This window comes from Pseudophryne corroboree, chromosome 2 (assembly GCF_028390025.1).
Source record: "Pseudophryne corroboree isolate aPseCor3 chromosome 2, aPseCor3.hap2, whole genome shotgun sequence".
NCBI lineage: Eukaryota > Metazoa > Chordata > Amphibia > Anura > Myobatrachidae > Pseudophryne > Pseudophryne corroboree.
Genome location: NC_086445.1, coordinates 995,309,735 through 995,331,834, shown reverse-complemented (window position 1 = coordinate 995,331,834; position 22,100 = coordinate 995,309,735). Strand labels below are relative to the sequence as shown.

Below are 22,100 nucleotides of genomic sequence, written 5' to 3'. Positions count from 1 at the left end.
GGGAGCTTTTATTGCTCCATATTGACTGCACTATCCAACTTCTGTCACACACCATGGGTGGATTCTCAATTTACAGAAGTCCCACCTGGAGCCAACTCAGCGGCTCCTGTTCCTGGGGATGTTGCTAGATACTGTGGCTCAGAAGGTGTTCCTCCCGGAGGACTAGGCGAGAACACTTCAGGAGATGGTCTGCGTGGTACTCTGACCTGCTCGAGTATTTATCCATCTTTGCATAAGGTTGTTGGGGAAGATGGTTGCCTCATACGAGGCGATCCAATATGGGAGGTTCCATGCCAGAAAATTTCAACTGGATCTCCTGAGCAAGTGGTCTGGATTACATCTAAAGATGCACCAGATGATACGGCTGTCACCTCAGGCCAGGATTTCCCTCCTGTGGTGGCTGCAGTCCTCCAATCTCCTGGAAGGCTGGAGTTTTGGGATTTGGGGTTGGATCCTCCTCACGATGGATGGGAGTCTGAGGATGAGGAGCATGTCACCCAAGGGGCTCTGTTCTAGGGCAGGTGGTCAGCCCACGAAGCCCTCCTTCCGATCAACATTCTGGAACTTCCAGTGATCTACAATGTTCTGATTCCGGTTTCTCCTCAAGGATCACGCGACCCAAGTACAGTCGGACAACACCACAGCAGTACCGTACAACAATCGGCAAGGAGTGACAAAAAGCAGAGCCTGCATGAGAGAGGTGTCAAGGATACTCCTCTGGGCGGAAAGAAATGCAAGGGCAATGTCTGCAATCTTCATTACTTATGTGGACAACTTGGAAGCGGACTTCCTGAGTCATGATCTCCACCTGGGGGAATGGGGGCTCCACCATCAGGTGTTTTAGCAGATCGACCGGTGGGGCTGCCCACAAATAGACATGATTGCTTCTCAACTCAAAAAGAAGTTTCATTGGTATTGCTCCCAGACCAGGGACCCTCAGGCGAGGGCAGTGGATGCACTGACGTCGCCTTGCCCTTACTGGCTGGTCTACTTGTTTCCTCAAATTCCATTGATCCCAAGGGTGCTCAAGCAAATCAGAAATCAGAGTCCTGGCAATTCTGATGGCCCCAGATTGGCCTCGGAGGGCGTGGTACGCAAATGTTCTGGACATGTCCGTCGAAGACCCTTGGCCTCTACCACAAAGATCTTCTTTAACGACCATTCGTCTACCCGGACTTACGGTGACTTCGTTTGACAGCATGGAGGTTGAGTAGAACATCCTAGCTCACAAGGGCCTTTCCAAAAGAGTCATTGCTACCGTGGTTCAGGCCAGGAAACCTGTGACGTCAAAACTATCATATCTGGAAGAAATATGTCTCGGTGCGAGGAATGCTCGTATCTGCCTGCGGAGTTCCATTTAGGATGTTTCCTCCGTTTCCTGCAGGCTGGTGTGGATAACTGCTTATGCCTGGGTTCCATTAAGGTCCAGATTTCGGCCCTCTCAATTTTCTTCCAGAAGAAATTGGCAGTATTGCCAGAAGTTCAGACTTCCTTGCAAGGAATACTTCACATTCAACCTCCTTTTGTGCCACCCACGGCACCCTGGGATTTGAATGTAGTGTTAGAATTTCTAGTCCTTCTGGTTTGAACCTCTGGTGACCGTAGAAGACGACAAGTTCCTTATGTGGAAGACGGTGATGTTACTGACCCTGGCTTCTGCTAGACGTGTGTCAGAATTGGGGGCCTTATCGTGTAAAAGTCCCTACTTAATCTCTTTCGAGGACAGGGCGGAGCTCAGGACTAGGCACTTCCTGCCAAAGGTTGTCTCTGCATTCCACCTGCATCAACCTATTGTGGTTCCATCAAGTTCTGGCACTTCTGCTCCTCTGGAGGCATTGGATGCTGTGCGAGCCTTGAAGCTCTGTCAAGCGAATGGTTTGGAATCTGAGAGACTGAATCTTTGTTCATGCTCTATGATGCGCAGAAAAAGGGTTGCCCTGCTTCGAAGCAGTTTATTGCTTGTTGGCTTAGACTTACTATCCAACAGGCCTATGTGTCGGCAGCCTTACCTATTCCAGTTTCGGAAGGCCCACTCTACAAGATCGGTGGGCCCTTCCTGGGCGGCTGCCCATGGAGTCTCAGCCTTGCAGCTATGCCGAGCTGCTACCTGGTCGGGGAAGAACACTTTTTTGTAAAGTTTTACAAGTTTGATACCCTGGCCAAAGAGGATACCCAGTTTGGGCAGGCGGTGCTGCAGAAGTTTCCGCACATTCTCGTAGTCCATAAGGGATATTGGGGAGACTTGGTACGATGGAGTGTAGACGGGGTCCAAAGTCTCCCCAATATCCTTATGGACTACGAGTAAAGGATTTACCGGTAGGTAATTAAAATCCTATATTTTGGGGTTTGCGTGGATAGTTTTGTTATCTGGGACCACGGCCTTTTCTAGACTTTGTGGTGCCCAGGGTGAAAGTTTTTCCTCTAGTGCCCACCACCACCATTTTGAATAGGGTTAGTGCGCGCTGAAGGCATGCATAAAAATAGGGGTGTGGCTTCATAGGAATGGGATGTGGCCATAGAGTAGTACCAATTCACAGTAGTGTCCGTCAGTCACATTACATCACACAGTAGTACCGCTTATACCATGTTAAAGCCCCTTACACACATTACACCACAGTAGAGCAGAGCCCCTAATACACGTTACGCAAGGTAGACCCTTATACATATTGCATTGGGTATACCCTTATACACACTGACAGGTAGCCACTTATACACATTGCACTTAAGTGCCCCAGTAGCTGTGCCCCTTGTAGCTATGCCCCCTAGTAGCGTCTCTTACACTCTCAATGCTCACCAGCCCTGCTCCTGCTTCCTGACCGCTGCAGCCCTCCGTCTCTGGCCACCCGCTCCTCGGATCAATGGGAGATATGTCATGACGTGTCTCCCATAGCGCTGCACAGACCTTAGAGGTCAATTAGGCACCCACCCAGCTTGCCTGCGCCTAGAAACGCTCCTGTCTGGGACCCCCAGTTGTAGAAAGGTATCCCCTTGTGGTGGTCGCATCGCTTGCCACGCTTTGGGCTCTGTGGCTCACTGCACTCGCCACAAAGTTTATAACCAACTCTGTGCGACATGGGTAGAGAAGGTATGAAAGTCCAAAAACATGTAAAATTTAAAGTCCTTTTTTGACCCTGTCGACCTAATATCTGTCTAACACATGGTGTCTATCATCCAGATACCGCTTAAAACTTAGAGGAACAATTTAAGGTTAGCATCAGTTTGGTCTATTTCATGGAGAAGGGAGTCAGTGGAGAAGTTGGCCATGGTAACCAATCAGCTGCTATGTGTTTTTTTTTTTTATATAGAATGCAGTAGATAATTGTTCAAAGCTGATTGGTTCCCATAGGTAACTTCTCCACTGGCTCACTTCTCCACTCTCACTGCTTCATGAATAGACCCCAGTGTCTGTACCTTGTGGTGATACATGTACTAAATAAATTTCATGAAATGTTACTACAGGCTATCTGTAAAGAGTAATGTTTGTTGTAGGGACTGACTCCGCTTCTCTCTCCTGTCTAATAACCTTTCATTTGATGTATTTCGCAAAAACAGATCCAGATCGGATACTTTATTGATTTAGTTTTTCTCTCCCCTCCCTGTTTAGTTTGGAATCTCCATATTGTATGCTCTGCTGAGCCATGGAGAGAGCCTGCTGTCCTCTGATACCCCGATGGAACCATGCATTGGGGACTTTGAAAAATGGTAATGACCTGTAGTAAAATAGGTTTCTCCCTGTAGGGGATTACAGAGTGCCTCCTATGCTTTCTGTAATACCCCTTTTCCACCTATGAGCACGGGTTGCAGCCAGGAGCCTGACACGGGTGCTACCTGGCTGCGGGCCCCCTTTCCCATCAGCAGTCACCAACCCGGCATGTTGCCGGGTTGGTGACGCTGCTAGTGACGCAGTGCTGGGAGATCACATGATCTCCCAGCGCTGCCCTTCCATACAGTGTAAACGGGAGCAGTGTCGCATTGACACGGCTCCCGTTTACACTACAACCTTACCCGGATCATTCCCTTGTCCTACCCAGGTAGATATCCGGGTAGGTTTCACGGGTCACTTGATCCGGGTTTTTGCAGGGGGACCCTTTTCCACTTGCAAAAAACACGGGTAAATGCGTGCCCCCATGCATTTACCAGTGTTTCTCTATCGTCCTAAGTGGATGCTGGGGTTCCTGAAAGGACCATGGGGAATAGCGGCTCCGCAGGAGACAGGGCACAAAAGTAAAGCTTTTACAGGTCAGGTGGTGTGTACTGGCTCCTCCCCCTATGACCCTCCTCCAGACTCCAGTTAGATTTTTGTGCCCGGCCGAGAAGGGTGCAATTCTAGGTGGCTCTCATAAAGAGCTGCTTAGAGAGTTTAGCTTAGGTTTTTTATTTTACAGTGATTCCTGCTGGCAACAGGATCACTGCAACGAGGGACAGAGGGGAGAAGAAGTGAACTCACCTGCGTGCAGGATGGATTGGCTTCTTGGCTACTGGACATGAAGCTCCAGAGGGACGATCACAGGTACAGCCTGGATGGTCACCGGAGCCACGCCGCCGGCCCCCTCACAGATGCTGAAGCAAGAAGAGGTCCAGAATCGGCGGCTGAAGACTCCTGCAGTCTTCTTAAGGTAGCGCACAGCACTGCAGCTGTGCGCCATTTTCCTCTCAGCACACTTCACACGGCAGTCACTGAGGGTGCAGGGCGCTGGGGGGGGGGGGCGCCCTGGGAGGCAAATGAAAACCTTTAAAAAGGCTAAAAATACCTCACATATAGCCCCAGAGGCTATATGGAGATATTTACCCCTGCCTAAATGTACTAAATAGCGGGAGACGAGCCCGCCGGAAAAGGGGCGGGGCCTATCTCCTCAGCACACGGCGCCATTTTCTGTCACAGCTCCGCTGGTCAGGAAGGCTCCCAGGTCTCTCCCCTGCACTGCACTACAGAAACAGGGTATAACAGAGAGGGGGGGCAAAATAAATGGCAATATATTAATATAAAAGCAGCTATAAGGGAGCACTTAATCATAAGGCTATCCCTGTCATATATAGCGCTTTTTGGTGTGTGCTGGCAGACTCTCCCTCTGTCTCCCCAAAGGGCTAGTGGGTCCTGTCTTCGTATAGAGCATTCCCTGTGTGTCTGCTGTGTGTCGGTACGTGTGTGTCGACATGTATGAGGACGTTATTGGTGTGGAGGCGGAGCAATTGCCAAATATGAGGATGTCACCTTCTAGGGGGTCGACACCAGAATGGATGCCTTTATTTGTGGAATTACGGGATAGCGTCAACTCGCTTAAGCAGTCGTTTGCCGACATGAGGCGGCCGGACACTCAATTAGTGCCTGTCCAGGCGCCTCAAACACCGTCAGGGGCTGTAAAACGCCCCCTTGCCTCAGTCGGTCGACACAGACCCAGACACAGGCACTGATTCCGGTGGTGAAGGTGACGAATCAACCGTATTTTCCAGTAGGGCCACACGTTATATGATTTTGGCAATAAAGGAGATGTTACATTTAGCTGATACTACAGGTACCACTAAACAGGGTATTATGTGGGGTGTGAAAAAACTACCAGTAGTTTTTACCGAATCAGAAGAATTAAATGACGTGTGTGATGAAGCGTGGGGTGCCCCGATAAAAAACTGCTAATTTCAAAGAAGTTATTGGCTTTATACCCTTTCCCGCCAGAGGTTAGGGAGCGCTGGGAAACACCTCCTAGGGTGGACAAAGCGCTAACACGCTCATCAAAACAAGTGGCGTTACCCTCTCCTGAGACGGCCGCACTTAAAGATCCATCAGATAGGAGGATGGAAAATATCCAAAAAGGTATATACACACATGCAGGTGTTATACTACGACCAGCTATTGCGACTGCCTGGATGTGCAGTGCTGGGGTAGTTTGGTCAGAGTCCCTGATCGAAAATATTGATACCCTGGACAGGGACAATATTTTACTGTCGTTGGAACAAATAAAGGATGCATTTCTTTATATGCGTGATGCACAGAGAGATATCTGCACACTGGCATCACGGGTAAGTGCTATGTCCATTTCGGCCAGAAGAGCTTTATGGACACGACAGTGGACAGGCGATGCGTAGAGGAGTTATTTGGGGTCGGTCTATCGGATTTGGTGGCCACGGCTACGGCCGGGAAATCCACCTTTCTACCTCAAGTCACTCCCCAACTGAAAAAGGCACCGACCTTTCAACCGCAGCCCTTTCGTTCCTTTAAAAATAAGAGAGCAAAGGGCTATTCATATCTGCCACGAGGCAGAGGACGAGGGAAGAGACAGCAACAGGCAGCTCCTTCCCAGGAACAGAAGCCCTCCCCGGCTTCTACAAAAGCCTCAGCATGACGCTGGGGCTTCGCAAGCGGACTCGGGGGCGGTAGGCGGTCGTCTCAAGAATTACAGCGCGCAGTGGGCTCACTCGCAGGTAAATCCCTGGATCCTGCAGATAATATCTCAGGGGTACAGGTTGAAATTAGAGACAGAGCCACCTCGCCGTTTCCTGAAGTCTGCTTTACCAACGTCCCCCTCAGAAAGGGAGACGGTTTTGGAAGCCATTCACAAGCTGTATTCTCAGCAGGTGATAGTCAAGGTACCTCTTCTACAACAAGGGAAGGGGTATTATTCCACTCTTTTTGTGGTACCGAAGCCGGATGGCTCGGTAAGGCCTATTCTAAATCTGAAGTCCTTGAACCTGTACATAAAGAAGTTCAAGTTCAAGATGGAGTCACTCAGAGCAGTGATAGCGAACCTGGAAGAAGGGGACTTTATGGTATCCTTGGACATCAAGGATGCGTATTTCCACGTTCCAATTACCCCTCACACCAGGGGTACCTCAGGTTCGTTGTACAAAACTGTCACTATCAGTTTCAGACGCTGCCGTTTGGTTTGTCCACGGCACCTCGGGTCTTTACAAAGGTAATGGCCGAGATAATATTTCTTCTTCGAAGAAAAGGCGTATTAATTATCCCATACTTGGACGATCTCCTAATAAGGGCAAGGTCCAGAGAACAGCTAGAGATGGGTTTAGCACTATCTCAAGAGGTGCTAAAGCAGCACGGATGGATTCTGAATATTCCAAAATCCCAATTAATGCCGACAACTCGTCTGCTGTTCCTGGGGATGATTCTGGACACAGTTCAGAAAAAGGTTTTTCTTCCCGAAGAAAAAGCCAAGGAGTTATCTGACCTGGTCAGGAACCTCCTAAAACCAGGAAAGGTGTCTGTACATCAATGCACAAGAGTCCTGGGAAAAAAATGGTAGCTTCTTACGAAGCAATCCCTTTCGGCAGATTCCATGCAAAGGGATCTGTTGGACAAATGGTCAGGGTCGCATCTTCAGATGCACCTGCGGATAACCCTGTCGCCGAGGACAAGGGTATCCCTTCTGTGGTGGTTGCAGGAGGCTCATCTATTGGAGGGCCGCAGATTCGGCATGCAGGATTGGATCCTGGTGACCACGGAGGCCAGCCTGAGAGGCTGGGGAGCAGTCACACAGGGAAGAAATTTCCAGGGAGTGTGGTCGAGCCTGAAAAAGTCTCTTCACATAAGCATTCTGGAACTAAGAGCAATCTACAATGCTCTAAGCCAGGCGGAACCTCTGCTTCAAGGAAGACCGGTGTTGATCCAGTCGGACAACATCACGGCAGTCGCCCATGTAAACAGACAGGGCGGCACAAGAAGCAGGAGGGCAATGGCAGAAGCTGCCAGGATCCTTCGCTGGGCGGAGAATCACGTGATAGCACTGTCAGCAGTATTCATCCCGGGCGTGGACAACTGGGAAGCAGACTTCCTCAGCAGACACGACCTTCACCCGGGAGAGTGGGGACTTCATCCAGAAGTTTTCCACATGCTATTAAACCGTTGGGTAAAACCAATGGTGGACATGATGGCGTCTCGCCTCAACAAAACACTGGACAGGTATTGCGCCAGGTCAAGAGATCCGCAGGCAATAGCTGTGGACGCGCTGGTAACACCTTGGGTGTACCAGTCGGTATATGTGTTTCCTCCTCTGCCTCTCATACCAAAGGTATTGAGGATTATACGGCAAAGAGGAGTAAGACTAGTGGCTCCGGATTGGCCAAGAAGGACTTGGTACCCGGAACTTCAAGAGATGGTCACGGACGATCCGTGGCCTCTACTTCTGAGAAGGGACCTGCTTCAGCAGGGTACTTGTCTTTTTCAAGACTTACCGCGGCTGCGTTTGACGGCATGGCGTTTGAATGCCAGATCCTAAAAGGAAAAGGCATTCCAGAAGAAGTCATTCCTACCTTGATAAAGGCAAGGAAGGAAGTCACCGCGAAGCATTATCGCCGTATTTGGCGAAAATATGTTGCGTGGTGCGAGCAGCGGAGTGCTCCGATGGAGGAATTTCAACTGGGTCGTTTTCCTACATTTCCTGCAATCAGGATTGTCTATGGGTCTCAAATTGGGATCTATTAAGGTTCAAATTTCGGCCCTATCAATATTCTTCCAAAAAGAATTGGCCTCAGTCCCTGAGGTCCAGATTTTTATCAAAGGAGTACTGCATATACAGCCTCCTGTGGTGCCTAAGGTGGCACCGTGGGATCTAAATGTAGTTTTAGATTTCCTCAAATCCAATTGGTTTGAACCACTAAAGAATGTGGATTTGAAATATCTCACATGGAAAGTGACTATGTTACTGGCCCTGGCTTCGGCCGGGAGAGTATCTGAACTGGCGGCTTTGTTTTATAAAAGCCCTTATTTAATTTTCCATTCGACATAGGGCAGAGCTGCGGACGCGTCCGCATTTTCTCCCTAAGGTGGTATCAGCGTTTCACCTGAACCAGCCTATTGTAGTGCCTGCGGCTACAGACGACTTGAAGGACTCCAAGTTGTTGGACGTTGTCAGAGCCTTAAAAATATACATTTAAAGGACGGCTGGAGTCAGAAAATCTGACTCGCTGTTTATACTGTATGCACCCAACAAGTTGGGTGCACCTGCTTCTAAGCAGTCGATTGCTCGTTGGATTTGTAACAAAATTCAACTTGTACATTCTGTGGCAGGCCTGCCACAGCCTAAATCTGTTAAGGCCCATTCCGCAAGGAAGGTGGGCTCATCTTGGGCGGCTGCCCGAGGGGTCTCGGCATTACAACTCTGCCGAGCAGCTACGTGGTCAGGGGAGAACACGTTTGTAAATTTTTACAAATTTGATACCCTGGCAAAGGAGGACCTGGAGTTCTCTCATTCGGTGCTGCAGAGTCATCCGCACTCTCCCGCCCGTTTGGGAGCTTTAGTATAATCCCCATGGTCCTTTCAGGAACCCCAGCATCCACTTAGGACGATAGAGAAAATAAGAATTTACTTACCGATAATTCTATTTCTCGGAGTCCGTAGTGGATGCTGGGCGCCCATCCCAAGTGCGGATTATCTGCAATACTTGTACATAGTTATTGTTAACTAATTCGGGTTATTGTTTAGGAAGCCATCTTTCAGAGGCTCCTCTGTTATCATACTGTTAACTGGGTTTAGATCACAAGTTGTACGGTGTGATTGGTGTGGCTGGTATGAGTCTTACCCGGGATTCAAAATCCTCCCTTATTGTGTACGCTCGTCCGGGCACAGTACCTAACTGGAGTCTGGAGGAGGGTCATAGGGGGAGGAGCCAGTACACACCACCTGACCTGTAAAAGCTTTACTTTTGTGCCCTGTCTCCTGCGGAGCCGCTATTCCCCATGGTCCTTTCAGGAACCCCAGCATCCACTACGGACTCCGAGAAATAGAATTATCGGTAAGTAAATTCTTATTTTTTTAAGCTAGTGGAAAAGGGGTATAATTAAGTGATCATGGAGTTACGGTGTCATTACAAAAGGAAATTTAGACTGAATTGTCTACATATTCCATGACGTGATGCAGTTGAGGCTTTTTATTGTTTCAATACTGTCTGCGTGAACTCAAAGGATTGCATTGGAGGGTGGGAGCATGTTGTGTCTTGTGGATCTCCATATCACTCATTGTTGTGATCTAATATTAGCAGAATGCATGAAATCTGCATTTAATGTGGAGTGTTTGAGTAGGTGAAAGTGGAAACTGTATGCAAAAAAATACCAGCGCTAAGAGTTGTCTCCAAATCAATAAATCAATTGAAATATCAATGGATCAGTTAAAAAGGTTTAATAATTAATAAAACATAAACACTGATAGGTCACACACACATTAAGGAATCTTCTTAAAAGATAAAAAAAAATATATATACTGGCTCTGAGTTTTTTTTTTTTTTTTTTTTTTTCAATCTGCTGATATGGACCCGACCATTACTTAGTGATCCCGGACTTAATATGGATGAAAATGTCCTCCTTAGGATTATTTGCACAGTCAGCTGGTAATACCCTGATATTACCTCCTCACACAGTTCCATGAGGTGGTGATAGCAATTGCTCGTCTGTTTAGATAGTTCAAGGGGTTTCCATAGTTTGCTGGATATGCTGAAAAGGAGTAGTTTTAAATCCTGGTCCTTGAAAATCCAAGTTAAACGGAAAAGTCCTTATCGGATCAAGCTGGATAGTAGGTTAGGGTTCCACAGCGGTACCTTGATTTTCTCTGAGCTAGGTCGCTCAGTTTCTTCAGAAAGTGGAAACTGGTTTCTTGGGAGTTTCCCTTCAGTTTAGAAACTGCATTGACCACATACATACTTACACGATAACTTTTAGGTTTCATACATTAACTGTGCTTCTCCAATAAACCGGTTGTCGGGGATCCCTTACTGTAACTAAAAGATATGTATTCTTTCCCTGAAGGACGGACACTGTCTTCCTGGTGGCAAAGGAGCTTTCTCATGTCTCCAAATCTTCCATGGTGGAACCACTTTTCCTGCCAAGCAATTTGCTATCCTTATTCTGCCGTTACCTGGACAAGCAGACCATTCATAAACTAGAGGACAAAATGGAGTAAGATGCCTGAAACTTTTTTTTTTTTCCCCCCTTAAATTATTGTACAGTAGACTACTAAGAGGAAGAGTCTGCAGTTTGAGATACACACCAGTAAACCTGTAACTGGAAAACAGGCCACAGGGAAATTGCATTAGGACAGTGGACTTTTATTTCCATGTGCAATTTTCCTGTGGGCATCTTTCATGTACTGCTTTACTGGTTTCAGTTCAGTATGATGAACCTTCTGTTTATGAAGGTGGGGGTTTCCATGTGGGTTTATGACCGGAAGCGCCCTTGCTGCCTGCACCCATTGATCAGATTGGGTTTGGGTTTCATGGGACCTGGTCAATAGGGGATTCTGCTATGTGGCATCTGGAACCATGTGCTGCTCAGGCTCTTACCACCGACACATGTACTGCTTGCTTTTGTGTATGTGTAGACACGTTGCTGCCACACCACCTGGCTGGTGTTTAAACGCAATGGCAATTTGCACCCTTTGCCCACACAATCCCCTCTCCCACCCACCCATTGTAGAGTCTAGAGCAGGGATGTGGAACCTTCTGTCCTCCAGCTGTTGAACTACACATACCAGCATGCCTTGCTACAGTTTTGCTATTTGGCCATGCTAAAACTATTGCAGGGCATGCTGGAATGTGTAGTTCAACAGCTGGAGGGCCGAAGCTTCCCCATCCCTGGTCTAGACCTAACCTATGCAAGGATAACTGACTGATGGACAGGACAAGCAAATCTGTCTTGATGCTACATGGCGTTACACTGCAATGTTCTAGGTTCACTGTAATTTTTCAATTACCGATAGTATATGCTTTACTTTGCAGTTTCATTTAACTGTTACTTGGATGATAGTTACTTGCAAACCAGTTGTACAGAAGTGTTTGTATTTTGTATCTAATTCTTCCTTTCATTCCTAGATGTCCCTCGGCGCCCCCCTATGCCGCAGTACCTTCATGAATGCTGATTCTGATATGAAAAAAACAGATCAGCCGTCGCTTCACTCACCACAGATTGGTGGAGCTTCCGTTTTTGGAAATTTAAATATTTAATCCTGTTTTAAAGGAATTTTTGTTTTGTTTAGTTAAACTTGGACATGATTTTCTGACTTTAAGTGAGCAGTAGGGTTGAAAGACCATGTAATGCTCCTTTGCGTTTGGAATAATTGATACGAGATTGCTGCTGTAAAATAAATAAATAAATGGGGGGTGTAAATGATGAATGTAATTTATATTTTTGTTTGTGTGAGTTTTGCACAGCATTGACTATGTCCTGTACACCACTTGCAAAATAAACAAAGAAAATGTGTTTTGTGTCCACATTTTGTCTTGGAACAAATAGATCTGATTAGTGCAATGTGCACTACACCAGGGGTAGGCGATGTGTAGAACTAGACATCCCAGAATGCCACACCATAGTTTTGCTGTTAAGGCATGCTGAGAGTGCTGGACATTGGTTACTATGGTTTCCCACCAGCCATGACCAGGTGATCTTATCTGGTGGGTCCCTAATACCCCCTTCATACCAGATATGCAGGGGTCTTACCCGGGAATACGGTTCCTAGATCATGCAGGGACATTCCCTGGTAAGACCCCTTGCATACCGCAGTCAGTAGCCCGGCATATTGCCGGGTTGCTGACGTCAGCGGTGACGCGGCGGCAGCGCAAGAGATCACATGATCTCCAAGCGCTGCCTGCTACATAGAAAGTGAACGGGAGCCAGGGCGCATTGACCCGGCTCCCGTTCACACAGACCAGGTTCCCGGGAGGATCCCGGGACCAACCCTGGTCGATTGCAGGGTTGAAATGCCGGGGCAGGAATCCCGGGATTTTGACCCTGTACCCTTTCTCAACGAGAAATTTCCCGCGTTGGTGCGCGTTCATGTGCAATAACCCGGGAAATTTTGGGCTGTGTGAAAGGGGTATAAGACTAGGGTTTTAGTCCGGGGAGCGGGACCCTTCATGCTGGCACAAGCCAACCACCCCAAGACATCACACGATTACTACTAGTTACCTTTTCTTTGGGCTTCATAGGGCTCCACAAGGAAAACATCAGGGATTGTACGTGGTGGATGAGTGTGGGCCCCAAACAGTTAAGCTTTCAGCGTTCCCAGAATGCTCGGCTCCTCTCCCCTATAATCCCACCTCCATGCTCAGTCCGTTTTTGTTCGTGCCAGCAGGAAGCTGGTTGCACCTTTACAGGGGGCTGCTATGGCAGCCCTATGCTTTAAGTGTAAATTTTTTTATTTTTTTTAATACATTAAAGGAACCCGCAGATCTTTTCCCTGACGGGTGCTGTAAATAGGCCTACAGTGGCAGCCTCATGGCAACAAAATTGAATCTGTTACAGGAGGAGTTGCCTCTAGTTATATCAGCAGAGTGCAGAATATATTTGGATTATGTTAAAGACTTCTTACATTGGGGTAGCCCTATCTGATGCTGGTGTGTTAGCAGCAAAAGCATCAACAACATTGGTGATTGGAAGATGCATTATTTGGTTACGCTCTTGGAAAGCGGATTTAGATTCCAAGAAAACTCTGGAAGTACTACCCTTCATGGGAAGTGTTTTGTTTGGAGAAGAACTAAACAAAATAGTGGCATCCTTAGCGGCTGCCAAAACAGCTGTTCTCCCTTCAGCTTCTACACCACGGACTAAGAGCTCAAATTTTTGTACCTTTCATCCACAAGGAAAAGTGAAAGGTTAGGCATTTCCTAGGCAATCAAATGCCTTAGTCTACTAATCCCAAGACTAAGTAGCCTTGGGCAGCAAGACAACCCCAAGCAAAAGTCGACAGACCCACAGCTGACTGGGCGAGCCTCCCCTGGGGAACTTCAGGGTGAGAGGCCGATTTCTTTACTTCGCACAAGTCTGGATCAAAACCACTTCAGATGCTTGGGTGCAAGAGGTAGTCTCCTGGTTACCCCATGGCTTTCAAAGGGTGTCCCCCCTCAACAGTAGTTTGATTTCGCATAAGCCTTCCATCAGACACAGAAGGCTCTGATACTATAAAAAGTGGTTCAATCACTTCTCCAGTCAGGAGTAATCATGCCAGATCCACAGGCTCAAAAAGGAAGGGTGTATTTGTCCCTGTTACTTGTACCAAAGCCAGATGGGACATAGACCTATTCTCAATCTCAAATCTCAACAGATTTGTTAAAGTTTCGAATGGAAACCCTGCACTCCATAATTCTAGCAATAGAGCCTTGGGATTTCATGGTGTCGTTGGACATACAATATGCTTATCTGCATATACCTATTGCTCTGTAACATCAACAATTCCAGAAGTTTGCTATCCCAAATACTATCAGTTCCAGGTGCTGCTGTTTGGCCTAGCTACAGTGCCCAGAATATTTACAAAAGTCATGGCAGCACACCTGTGTCGTCAGAGTCCAGATACTTATCTGGATGACATACTGATCCTGGACATTTCACAGGACTGGCCAGGATCACAATAACCTTCCTACAAAGTCACGGATAGCTTATCAATTGGAAAAAGTCCTCACTCATACAGTCCCAAAGGACTGTATACCTGGGAACGCTGTTAAACTCTCAATCAATGATTGTTTCTACCAATGAAAAAAATCTCAAATAAGGGGCAAAATACACTGCTCAAAAAAATAAAGAACACTTAAACAACACAATGTAACTCCAAGTCAATCACACTTCTGTGAAATCACACTGTCCATTTAGGAAGCAACACTGATTGACAATCAATTTCACATGCTGTTGTGCAAATGGAATAGACAACAGGTGGAAATTATAGGCAATTAGCAAGACACCCCCAATAAAGGAGTTGTTCTGCAGGTGGTGACCACAGACCACTTCTCAGCTCCTATGCTTTTTGGCTGATGTTTTGGTCACTTGTGAAAGCTGGCGGTGCTTTCACTCTAGTGGTAGCATGAGACGGCATCTACAACCCACACAAGTAACTCAGGTAGTGCAGCTCATCCAGGATGGCACATCAATGCGAACTGTGGCAAGGTGGTTTGCGGTGTCTGTCAGCGTAGTGTCCAGAGCATGGAGGCGCTACCAGGAGACAGGCTAGTACATCAGGAGACCGTAAGAGGGCAACAACCCAGCAGCAGGACCGCTACCTCTGCCTTTGTGCAAGGAGGAACAGGAGGAGCACTGCCAGAGCCCTGCAAAATGACCTCCAACAAGCCACAAATGTGCATGTGTCTACTCAAACGATCAGAAACAGACTCCATGAGGGTGGTATGAGGGACCGACGTCCACAGGTGGGGGTTGTGCTTACAGCCCAACACTGTGCAGGACGTTTGGCATTTGCCAGAGAACACCAAGATTGGCAAATTCGCCACTGGCGCCCTGTGCTCTTCACAGATGAAAGCAAGTTCTCACTGAGCAGATGTGACAGTCTGGAGATGCCAAGGAGGACGTTCTGCTGCCTGCAACATCCTCCAGCATGACCGGTTTGGCAGTGGGTCAGTAATGGTGTGGGGTGGCATTTCTTTGGGGGGGGGGGGGGGGGGGCCGCACAGCCCTCCATGTGCTCGCCAGAGGTAGCCTGACTGCCATTAGGTACTGAGATGAGATCCTCAGTCCCCTTGTGAGACCATATGCTGGTGCGGTTGGCCCTGGGTTCCTCCTAATGCAAGACAATGCTAAGACCTCATGTGGCTGGAGTGTGTCGGCATCAGTGCCTTAGTCTTGCAGGAACTGCTATGGACTGGCCTGCCCGTTCCCCAGACCTGAATCCAATTGAGCACATCTGGGACATCATGTCTTGCTCCATCCACCACAGACTGTCCAGGAGTTGGTGGATGCTTTAGTCCAGGTCTGGGAGGAGATCCCTCAGGAGACCATCCACCACCTCATCAGGAGCATGCCCAGGTGTTGTAGGGAGGTCATACAGGCTCGTGGAGGCCACACACACACACACACACACACACTACTGAGCCTCATTTTGACTTGTTTTAAGGACATTGCATCAAAGTTGGATCAGCCTGTAGTGTTTTTCCACTTTAATTTTGAGTGTGACTCCAAATCCAGACCTCCATTGGTTAATAAATTTGATTTCCATTGATTTGTGTGATTTTGTTGTCCGCACATTCAACTATGTAAAGAACAAACTATTTAATAAGAATATTTAATTTATTCAGATCTAGGATGTTATTTTAGTGTTCCCTTTATATTTTTTTGAGCAGTGTATATCCGTTCCTTCACCACCCTAAGGTATCGATTCACTCGGCCTGATATTTGTATTTGACATGGTAGAATTTGCCCAATTTCACTCGCCCTATTAAAAAGGATAATTCTAGCCAAATGGAATGGCCAGCTTCATCAGATCAAACAGCCAGGGACGTGCGGTGAGTTAACTGGCTCAGGAGGCACTGGCTAGCACCAGAGCCAGTTTACAGGCAATATGAGCCAAAGGGTACATCTGGGCATTATAAACAGGTGCAGCAGTATAAACTCATAGAAATTTGCTGAGTTTTGATCACAGATATGCGGAAAAGAAAGACAGGTGAGGCACTGCCTCACCTGCCATAGACTTTTTACTCCACAGTGTTAGCTATAAAAATGATTAGAATAATACAAAAGATATTTCAAACATATTCTTTTGTATTTTTCATATAATTTATACAATCAAAACTCTGGCTTGAACGATAGTATGACAGGAAAGGCTCTGCCTCACCCCACCGCACGTCACTGCAAACAGCCAATAGTATTTCTGACTCCGGAGGTTCAGCTATCATTACCTTGGTAGCTCCACAGCAGTCAACTAGACAGGGGCCGCCCCTTCTGGGTTCCGAATTGGGTTTTTCTCACTACAGATGCCAGCCTTTGCGGTCAGGGAGCTGTAACTGAGCAACACTTGTTTTAAGGGAAATTGAGCCTGGCAGAATCTCGGTAATCAATGTACTGGAACTAAGGGCAGTATACAAAGCGTTGACACTGGCATGCAGTTTTCTCCAAGGCAGGCCTGTGCAAGTTCAATCTGACAATGCCACAACAGTGGCATTTATCAATCACCAAGCTGGCACTCGCAGCAGAAGGGCAATGCAAGAGGTAGCCAATATACTAAAGTGGGTTGAATGTCCTCTTCCGGCCATATCAGCAGTTTTCGTACCAGGCCTCCTCAACTGGGAAGCAGACTTCCTCAGTCGTCAGGATGTGCACGCGGCAAATGGGCTCTCCTCCCGGAAGTGTTCCAACTACTCGTGGGCAGGCCAGATCAGACGTGTATCTGATTGCATCACGTCAATACCACAAAGTCCCAGTATACCAATTCAGGGCACAGGATCCGCAAGCAGCATTCGTGGATGCTCTAACTGTACAATGGACATTTCGTCTACCATACATATTTCCCCCAATATACCTTTTTCCAAGAGTAATAAAGAAACTCAAACAAGGAGGAAACCTCATTCTGACAGCCCCAGCATGGCCCAGACTGCACTGGTTCTCTGACCTACAGAGCCTCTCAGATGCTGGCCAGATGGATTAGAATGGTTATTGTGAAAGCATACAATAAAGTTGATTTGCATGTCCCAACTTAATTTTCTGCCCATTCTACTAGATTTGTAGGTCCCTCATGGGTGGCACACCATGGGGTGTCTCTAGAGCAGGGCTGGCCAAACTGGTTCTCGAGATCTACCAACAGTTCATGTTTTCCAGGCCTCCTGGAGATCTGTAGAATTGTCAGTTAGGAATGAATGCAGCACATCTTAATTAGTAATGATTACACCTGTGCACCAGCTAGGTGGTCTGGAAAATGTGAACCGTTGGTAGATCTCGAGGACCGGTTTGGCCAGCCCTGCTCTAGAGCAATTATGTAAGGCCGCTACATGGTCTTCCATTCACAAGTTTCTAAAACTCTACTAATTTGATACCTTTGGATGCAGGATTCAGTTATACTCTCAGGCGTGTCCCCTCTCTCTTTAAAAATACTGCTTCAGGACATCCCCGATGTTCTCATTGTGAAGCCCGAAGAAGCCAACGAGCGTTACGGTAGACTTAACTTTTTAGTTAACGCTTTCTTCGAGGTTCATAGGGTACACGGTGCCCACCATGACGCACATGGCCTCTCTGGGTTTTTGTGGCATTAGGGGTCTATTTACTAGAAATGAGCGGGTTCGGTTTTACTTTGATTTACTCGGGGCTCGAAACGGCATCTTATTGGTTCACGAATGTCACGCGTTTTGGATAGCCAATAAGCAAAACCCGATATACCCGAGTAAATCCGAGTAAAACCGAACCCGCTCATCTCTACTACTAAGCCTTGGACAGAGAGAAAGTACCAGCCAATCGGCTCCTAACTGCCATGTCACAGGCTGTATTAAAAAAAAAAAAAAAAAAAAGACCGGAGTTGATTGGCTGTTACTTTATCGCCGTTTAAAGGCCCGTACACACTGGTCGATATATCGGCCGTTCTCTTGAACGGCCGATATATCGCGGAACCGTCGGCCAGTGTGTACGGCCGATACGTCTGTGAACGACGGAGTTCACAGACGTATCGGCCGTACAAGACATATCTACCGATTTATTGGCGCGTCGCTTCAACCCAAGGGACTGCGGGACCAGGAGCCATATCGTTGGGACATGACTCGCTGGTTTTCCTGCTTGAATTGGGGGGGGGGGAATGTGGCCGGAGAGACTAACCAGCCACACGTGTAATGGCGGCCGTGGCACTGAAGGGGTTAATCCTCAACTGCCAGGCACCATTAGGACAATAGGCGCTTGGCGTCACTGTTAGACGTACTTACGGTGCTGGGCGCGGACTGTTTAAAAGTATGTTTAATGATGTGTTTTAACATGTCATATGTAGTGCTCTGTGCACAATTGTAGGATTACATGTTTAAATGTATTTATATTCAAGATATGGTCACCTGTATTTTAAAGGGGAAAATGCACTTACTATATCTGCTTTGAATAAGGGTCTCCTATCCTCTGGAAATACGAAGTGACATGCTAATCGCCTCTTCTAACAGAGAGGTGTGAATGACAAAACCTTTTGATGTGTATGTTCCTTAGAGAAAGATGTTACTCACGGGGGATCTCCTTATCCCATATGTAAAGTAGTCTGGGCTTGGAACCTGTTTCATGTAGCTGATTTAATTGATATATGAATCTTGAATGGCAGATGCAGGAAGGAAGACTGTTTGTGTTGCAGCCTTTCCTGTTGTAATCCCAAACATTGGATTTGCATGGAGATGTGAATGACCAGAAACATTTGTATTTTGAAGCTATGTGATAAATTTATCAATAGTGAATGTTAAACTGATACCAAACGTTGTCTCTGTGACAGGAAGGGGGATATTGTTTTATTGCACTTATCTCCTTTTGAAATGTAATTTATTTATTTGTATTTTGTAAGATATCCTGATTGGATAGAAAGGGCTCAGGGAGGACATGACCCCCTGTTGTACTGTGTGGAAAATTGACATAAAAAGGATGCCTGTGAGCATCCAGTGTGTTTTATACCAACTACTTTCTGCTGTGAACATCTTGCTGTATGCTGTTTCCTCTAGCAATAGGGAAGACTTCTCTTTAGAACTATTTGTTGGCATTAAAACATCATCTGCCTCAAGAAGATTGCGTCATCTTGTGACCTACAGCCCCGTTCACCTGCTGTCTAGGGTGAATCAGCGTCTCCAAGTTCCGCCTTCCGCCAGCTACCGGTAGAGGACAAGTGGGGTTCGTCAACACCACACAGGTGTGGTAACGCAGTGTGTCGGCACATACAGAGCAGAACCGTGGTTCCAAACGCCATGGCAGGTTAGGAGTTTGATGGTGGCAGCATAAACCCGCCCACAGCGCAGTGGGTGGAGTCAGTAACAGGCGGTTACTGACGGTAAGCGGAATCCCCTATGTGGTCAGGTCCCGTGTGACCTAAGCATCCATTCTGTGTACTGTGGACGAGACCGTCCGGTCACACAGAGGTGTGGCCATGCCCTCTTTAAAAAAAATAAAAATAAATGAAGTTCCAAACTACTTTTAACATGCTGCCCGGCACAGGGTGTTGGAGGACCTGTGACCCCTTTTTCATGTTATCACAGGGAGGGCAGTGCACTGTGTTGAATTACTGCGCTCTGACCAATAGTCCAGACCGCAGGGTCATCCGAACAGGTCAGGGATAAAGCAAGGTCCCAGACAACAGCAAACACCTACACCAAGGAATGCCCTCAGATAAGATGGAGTCCTTTCAGTGAAACATCGCCAGTGTCGCCGCGCAGGATGATTTTTGTGTGGTTAATGCAGGAAAGTTGAGTTGTATTTATATGTAACAATGAAATATTTCATTAGTTTGGATACAGAACATGGACAATGTCAGAAAGAGGTATGTATTGTAGAGATGTGCTATGAATGTCAGACACAATATGTAACATCGCACAGGCACAATATGTAACATCGCACAGGTAGATGCTTAGACACAATATGTAACATCGCACAGGTAGATGCTGTAAATTTCTGGCTCCATTCAGTTCTGTGTCATTTAGCAAGCATGTCATATGCCATATGCAGCACATATCAAAACACGTGGGTAGATTTAGTCAGATCCTTGTAAAACAGAAATTAAATCCAGCACCAAACCACCTAGTGATCCTATAATTAGAGGTCAATCAAATACAGGTACCAGTGAGGACTGAACCTCTGATTACCTAGGGGGGAACAGAAAACCTCCAAAAAGCAAAATATGAAACTATAAAATACAGCAGCGCTGTCATACAGTGAATATATATTAATAAGCAATATATACAAAACCTCCATACGGCTGGTGATTTACATAAGATAAAATGCTAAAAATAAAATTACATAAAACGAACCATATTAGCAGCATCAAGTAACCTCATTCAGGCAAATATTAGCATGAATATTGCTTCTATCTGTAAATGCACAGTTAAGCAAACTTGAATTGTTAAGGTCCCTACACACTGGGCGATTTGGACAATTTGGACCATGAACGATATAAACAATGAACGATTTTTAAGTAATGATTTTTCTCTTACATCCTAGAGGATGCTGGGGTCCACATTAGTACCATAGGGGTATAGACGGGTCCACTAGGAGCCATTGGCACTTTAAGAGTTTGAGAGTGTGGGCTGGCTCCTCCCTCTATGCCCCTCCTACCAGACTCAGTTTAGAAAATATGCCTGGAGGAGTCGGTCACAGCTAGGGGAGCTCTACAGAGCTTCTTTAGTAAAAGTTTATTTTAGAGTTTATTATTTTACAGGGAGGCTGCTGGCAACAGCCTGCCTGCATCGTGGGACTAAGGGGGGGAGCAGTGTCCGCCCTGCGGGGTCTGAGCCACTATCTCCGCTGACATGACACTGAGCTCCTGAGGGGATAGAACGTTCCCCACCACAGGGGATCGCTCACCCCGGCGGCACACCGCCACCCCCTTACAGAGCCAGAAGATCAGTGGCGAGTGAGTCACCGGCCCCCCTAGCAAGCGGGGAGCCGACGTGAAGATGGCGGCAACAGGGTATGGAGCGCAGTACTAACTGCACTCCAGGGCTCAGCGGTACATAGTGCGGCGCTGTGAGGGGCGCCCTGAGCCAGCACCTACACCCTACACTGACCTCTAAAGCCTGTCAGGGTCCCGGGATCACTGCCAGCACGAATCCTCAGGCCAGTATAATCTTCTGAAGAGCGGGAAGACAGCGCCATTAAGGGGGCGGAGCTTCTCCACAGAGCGGACCCAGCAGCGTTCAGCGCCATTTTCCTGCCTGCAGAAATGCTGTCAGTGATGAGCAGTCCCTCCAGAGCAACTCCAGCTATCTCTTACGGTACCAGGGGGTTGTAGAAGGTGGTGGGGAGGGGGAGGCTGTGTAAAGACTGTGTAACCTATTAAGGTGCACAGTCAGCGCTGGTTGGGGTCTCCCTATACCTTGAAAGCGCTGTGTGTGGGTTGGCTCCAATCTCTGTGTCTCTCTTGCCATTCTTGAGGGTGAAACTCTGTCTATCCTCCCCTGTGTGTGTGTGGAGTGTTTGGGGTCTCCTTTTAGCTATGTCCAGGGACTCTGTGTCATATGCTGCAGAGAATTTGTCCTCTATGGAGGATCTCATTCCATGTAATCAGGATTGCACTGTTTTAGCACAGATACCAGCAAGGGAGCCTGATTGGTTATCCTCTATCAAATCTATGATTTCTCAGATTTCTACTAGCGTTGCACAAAATTAATCTGCAACTCAGGTTTTACAGAACTCTATGAAGGGTTGGTCCGGTTCTGTTACCTCAGGGCCCCCCTCT

General features: G+C 47.2%; 1 protein-coding gene across 5 annotated transcripts in view; it reads left to right on the top strand.

Moving 5' to 3' along the window:
* Positions 1-12,196, top strand: part of PATL2 (PAT1 homolog 2) — a 130,750-nt gene extending 118,554 nt beyond the window's left edge. For all 5 annotated transcript variants that reach the window (XM_063956480.1, XM_063956479.1, XM_063956481.1 and 2 more), the window contains exons 18-20: positions 3,605-3,702; positions 10,748-10,897; positions 11,809-12,196. In XM_063956480.1, coding sequence (XP_063812550.1) covers positions 3,605-3,702; positions 10,748-10,897; positions 11,809-11,848 — 288 coding nt within the window. In that variant the 3' untranslated portion in view covers positions 11,849-12,196. The remainder of the gene's footprint in view (positions 1-3,604; positions 3,703-10,747; positions 10,898-11,808) is intronic.
* Positions 12,197-22,100: the final 9,904 nt, after the last annotated feature.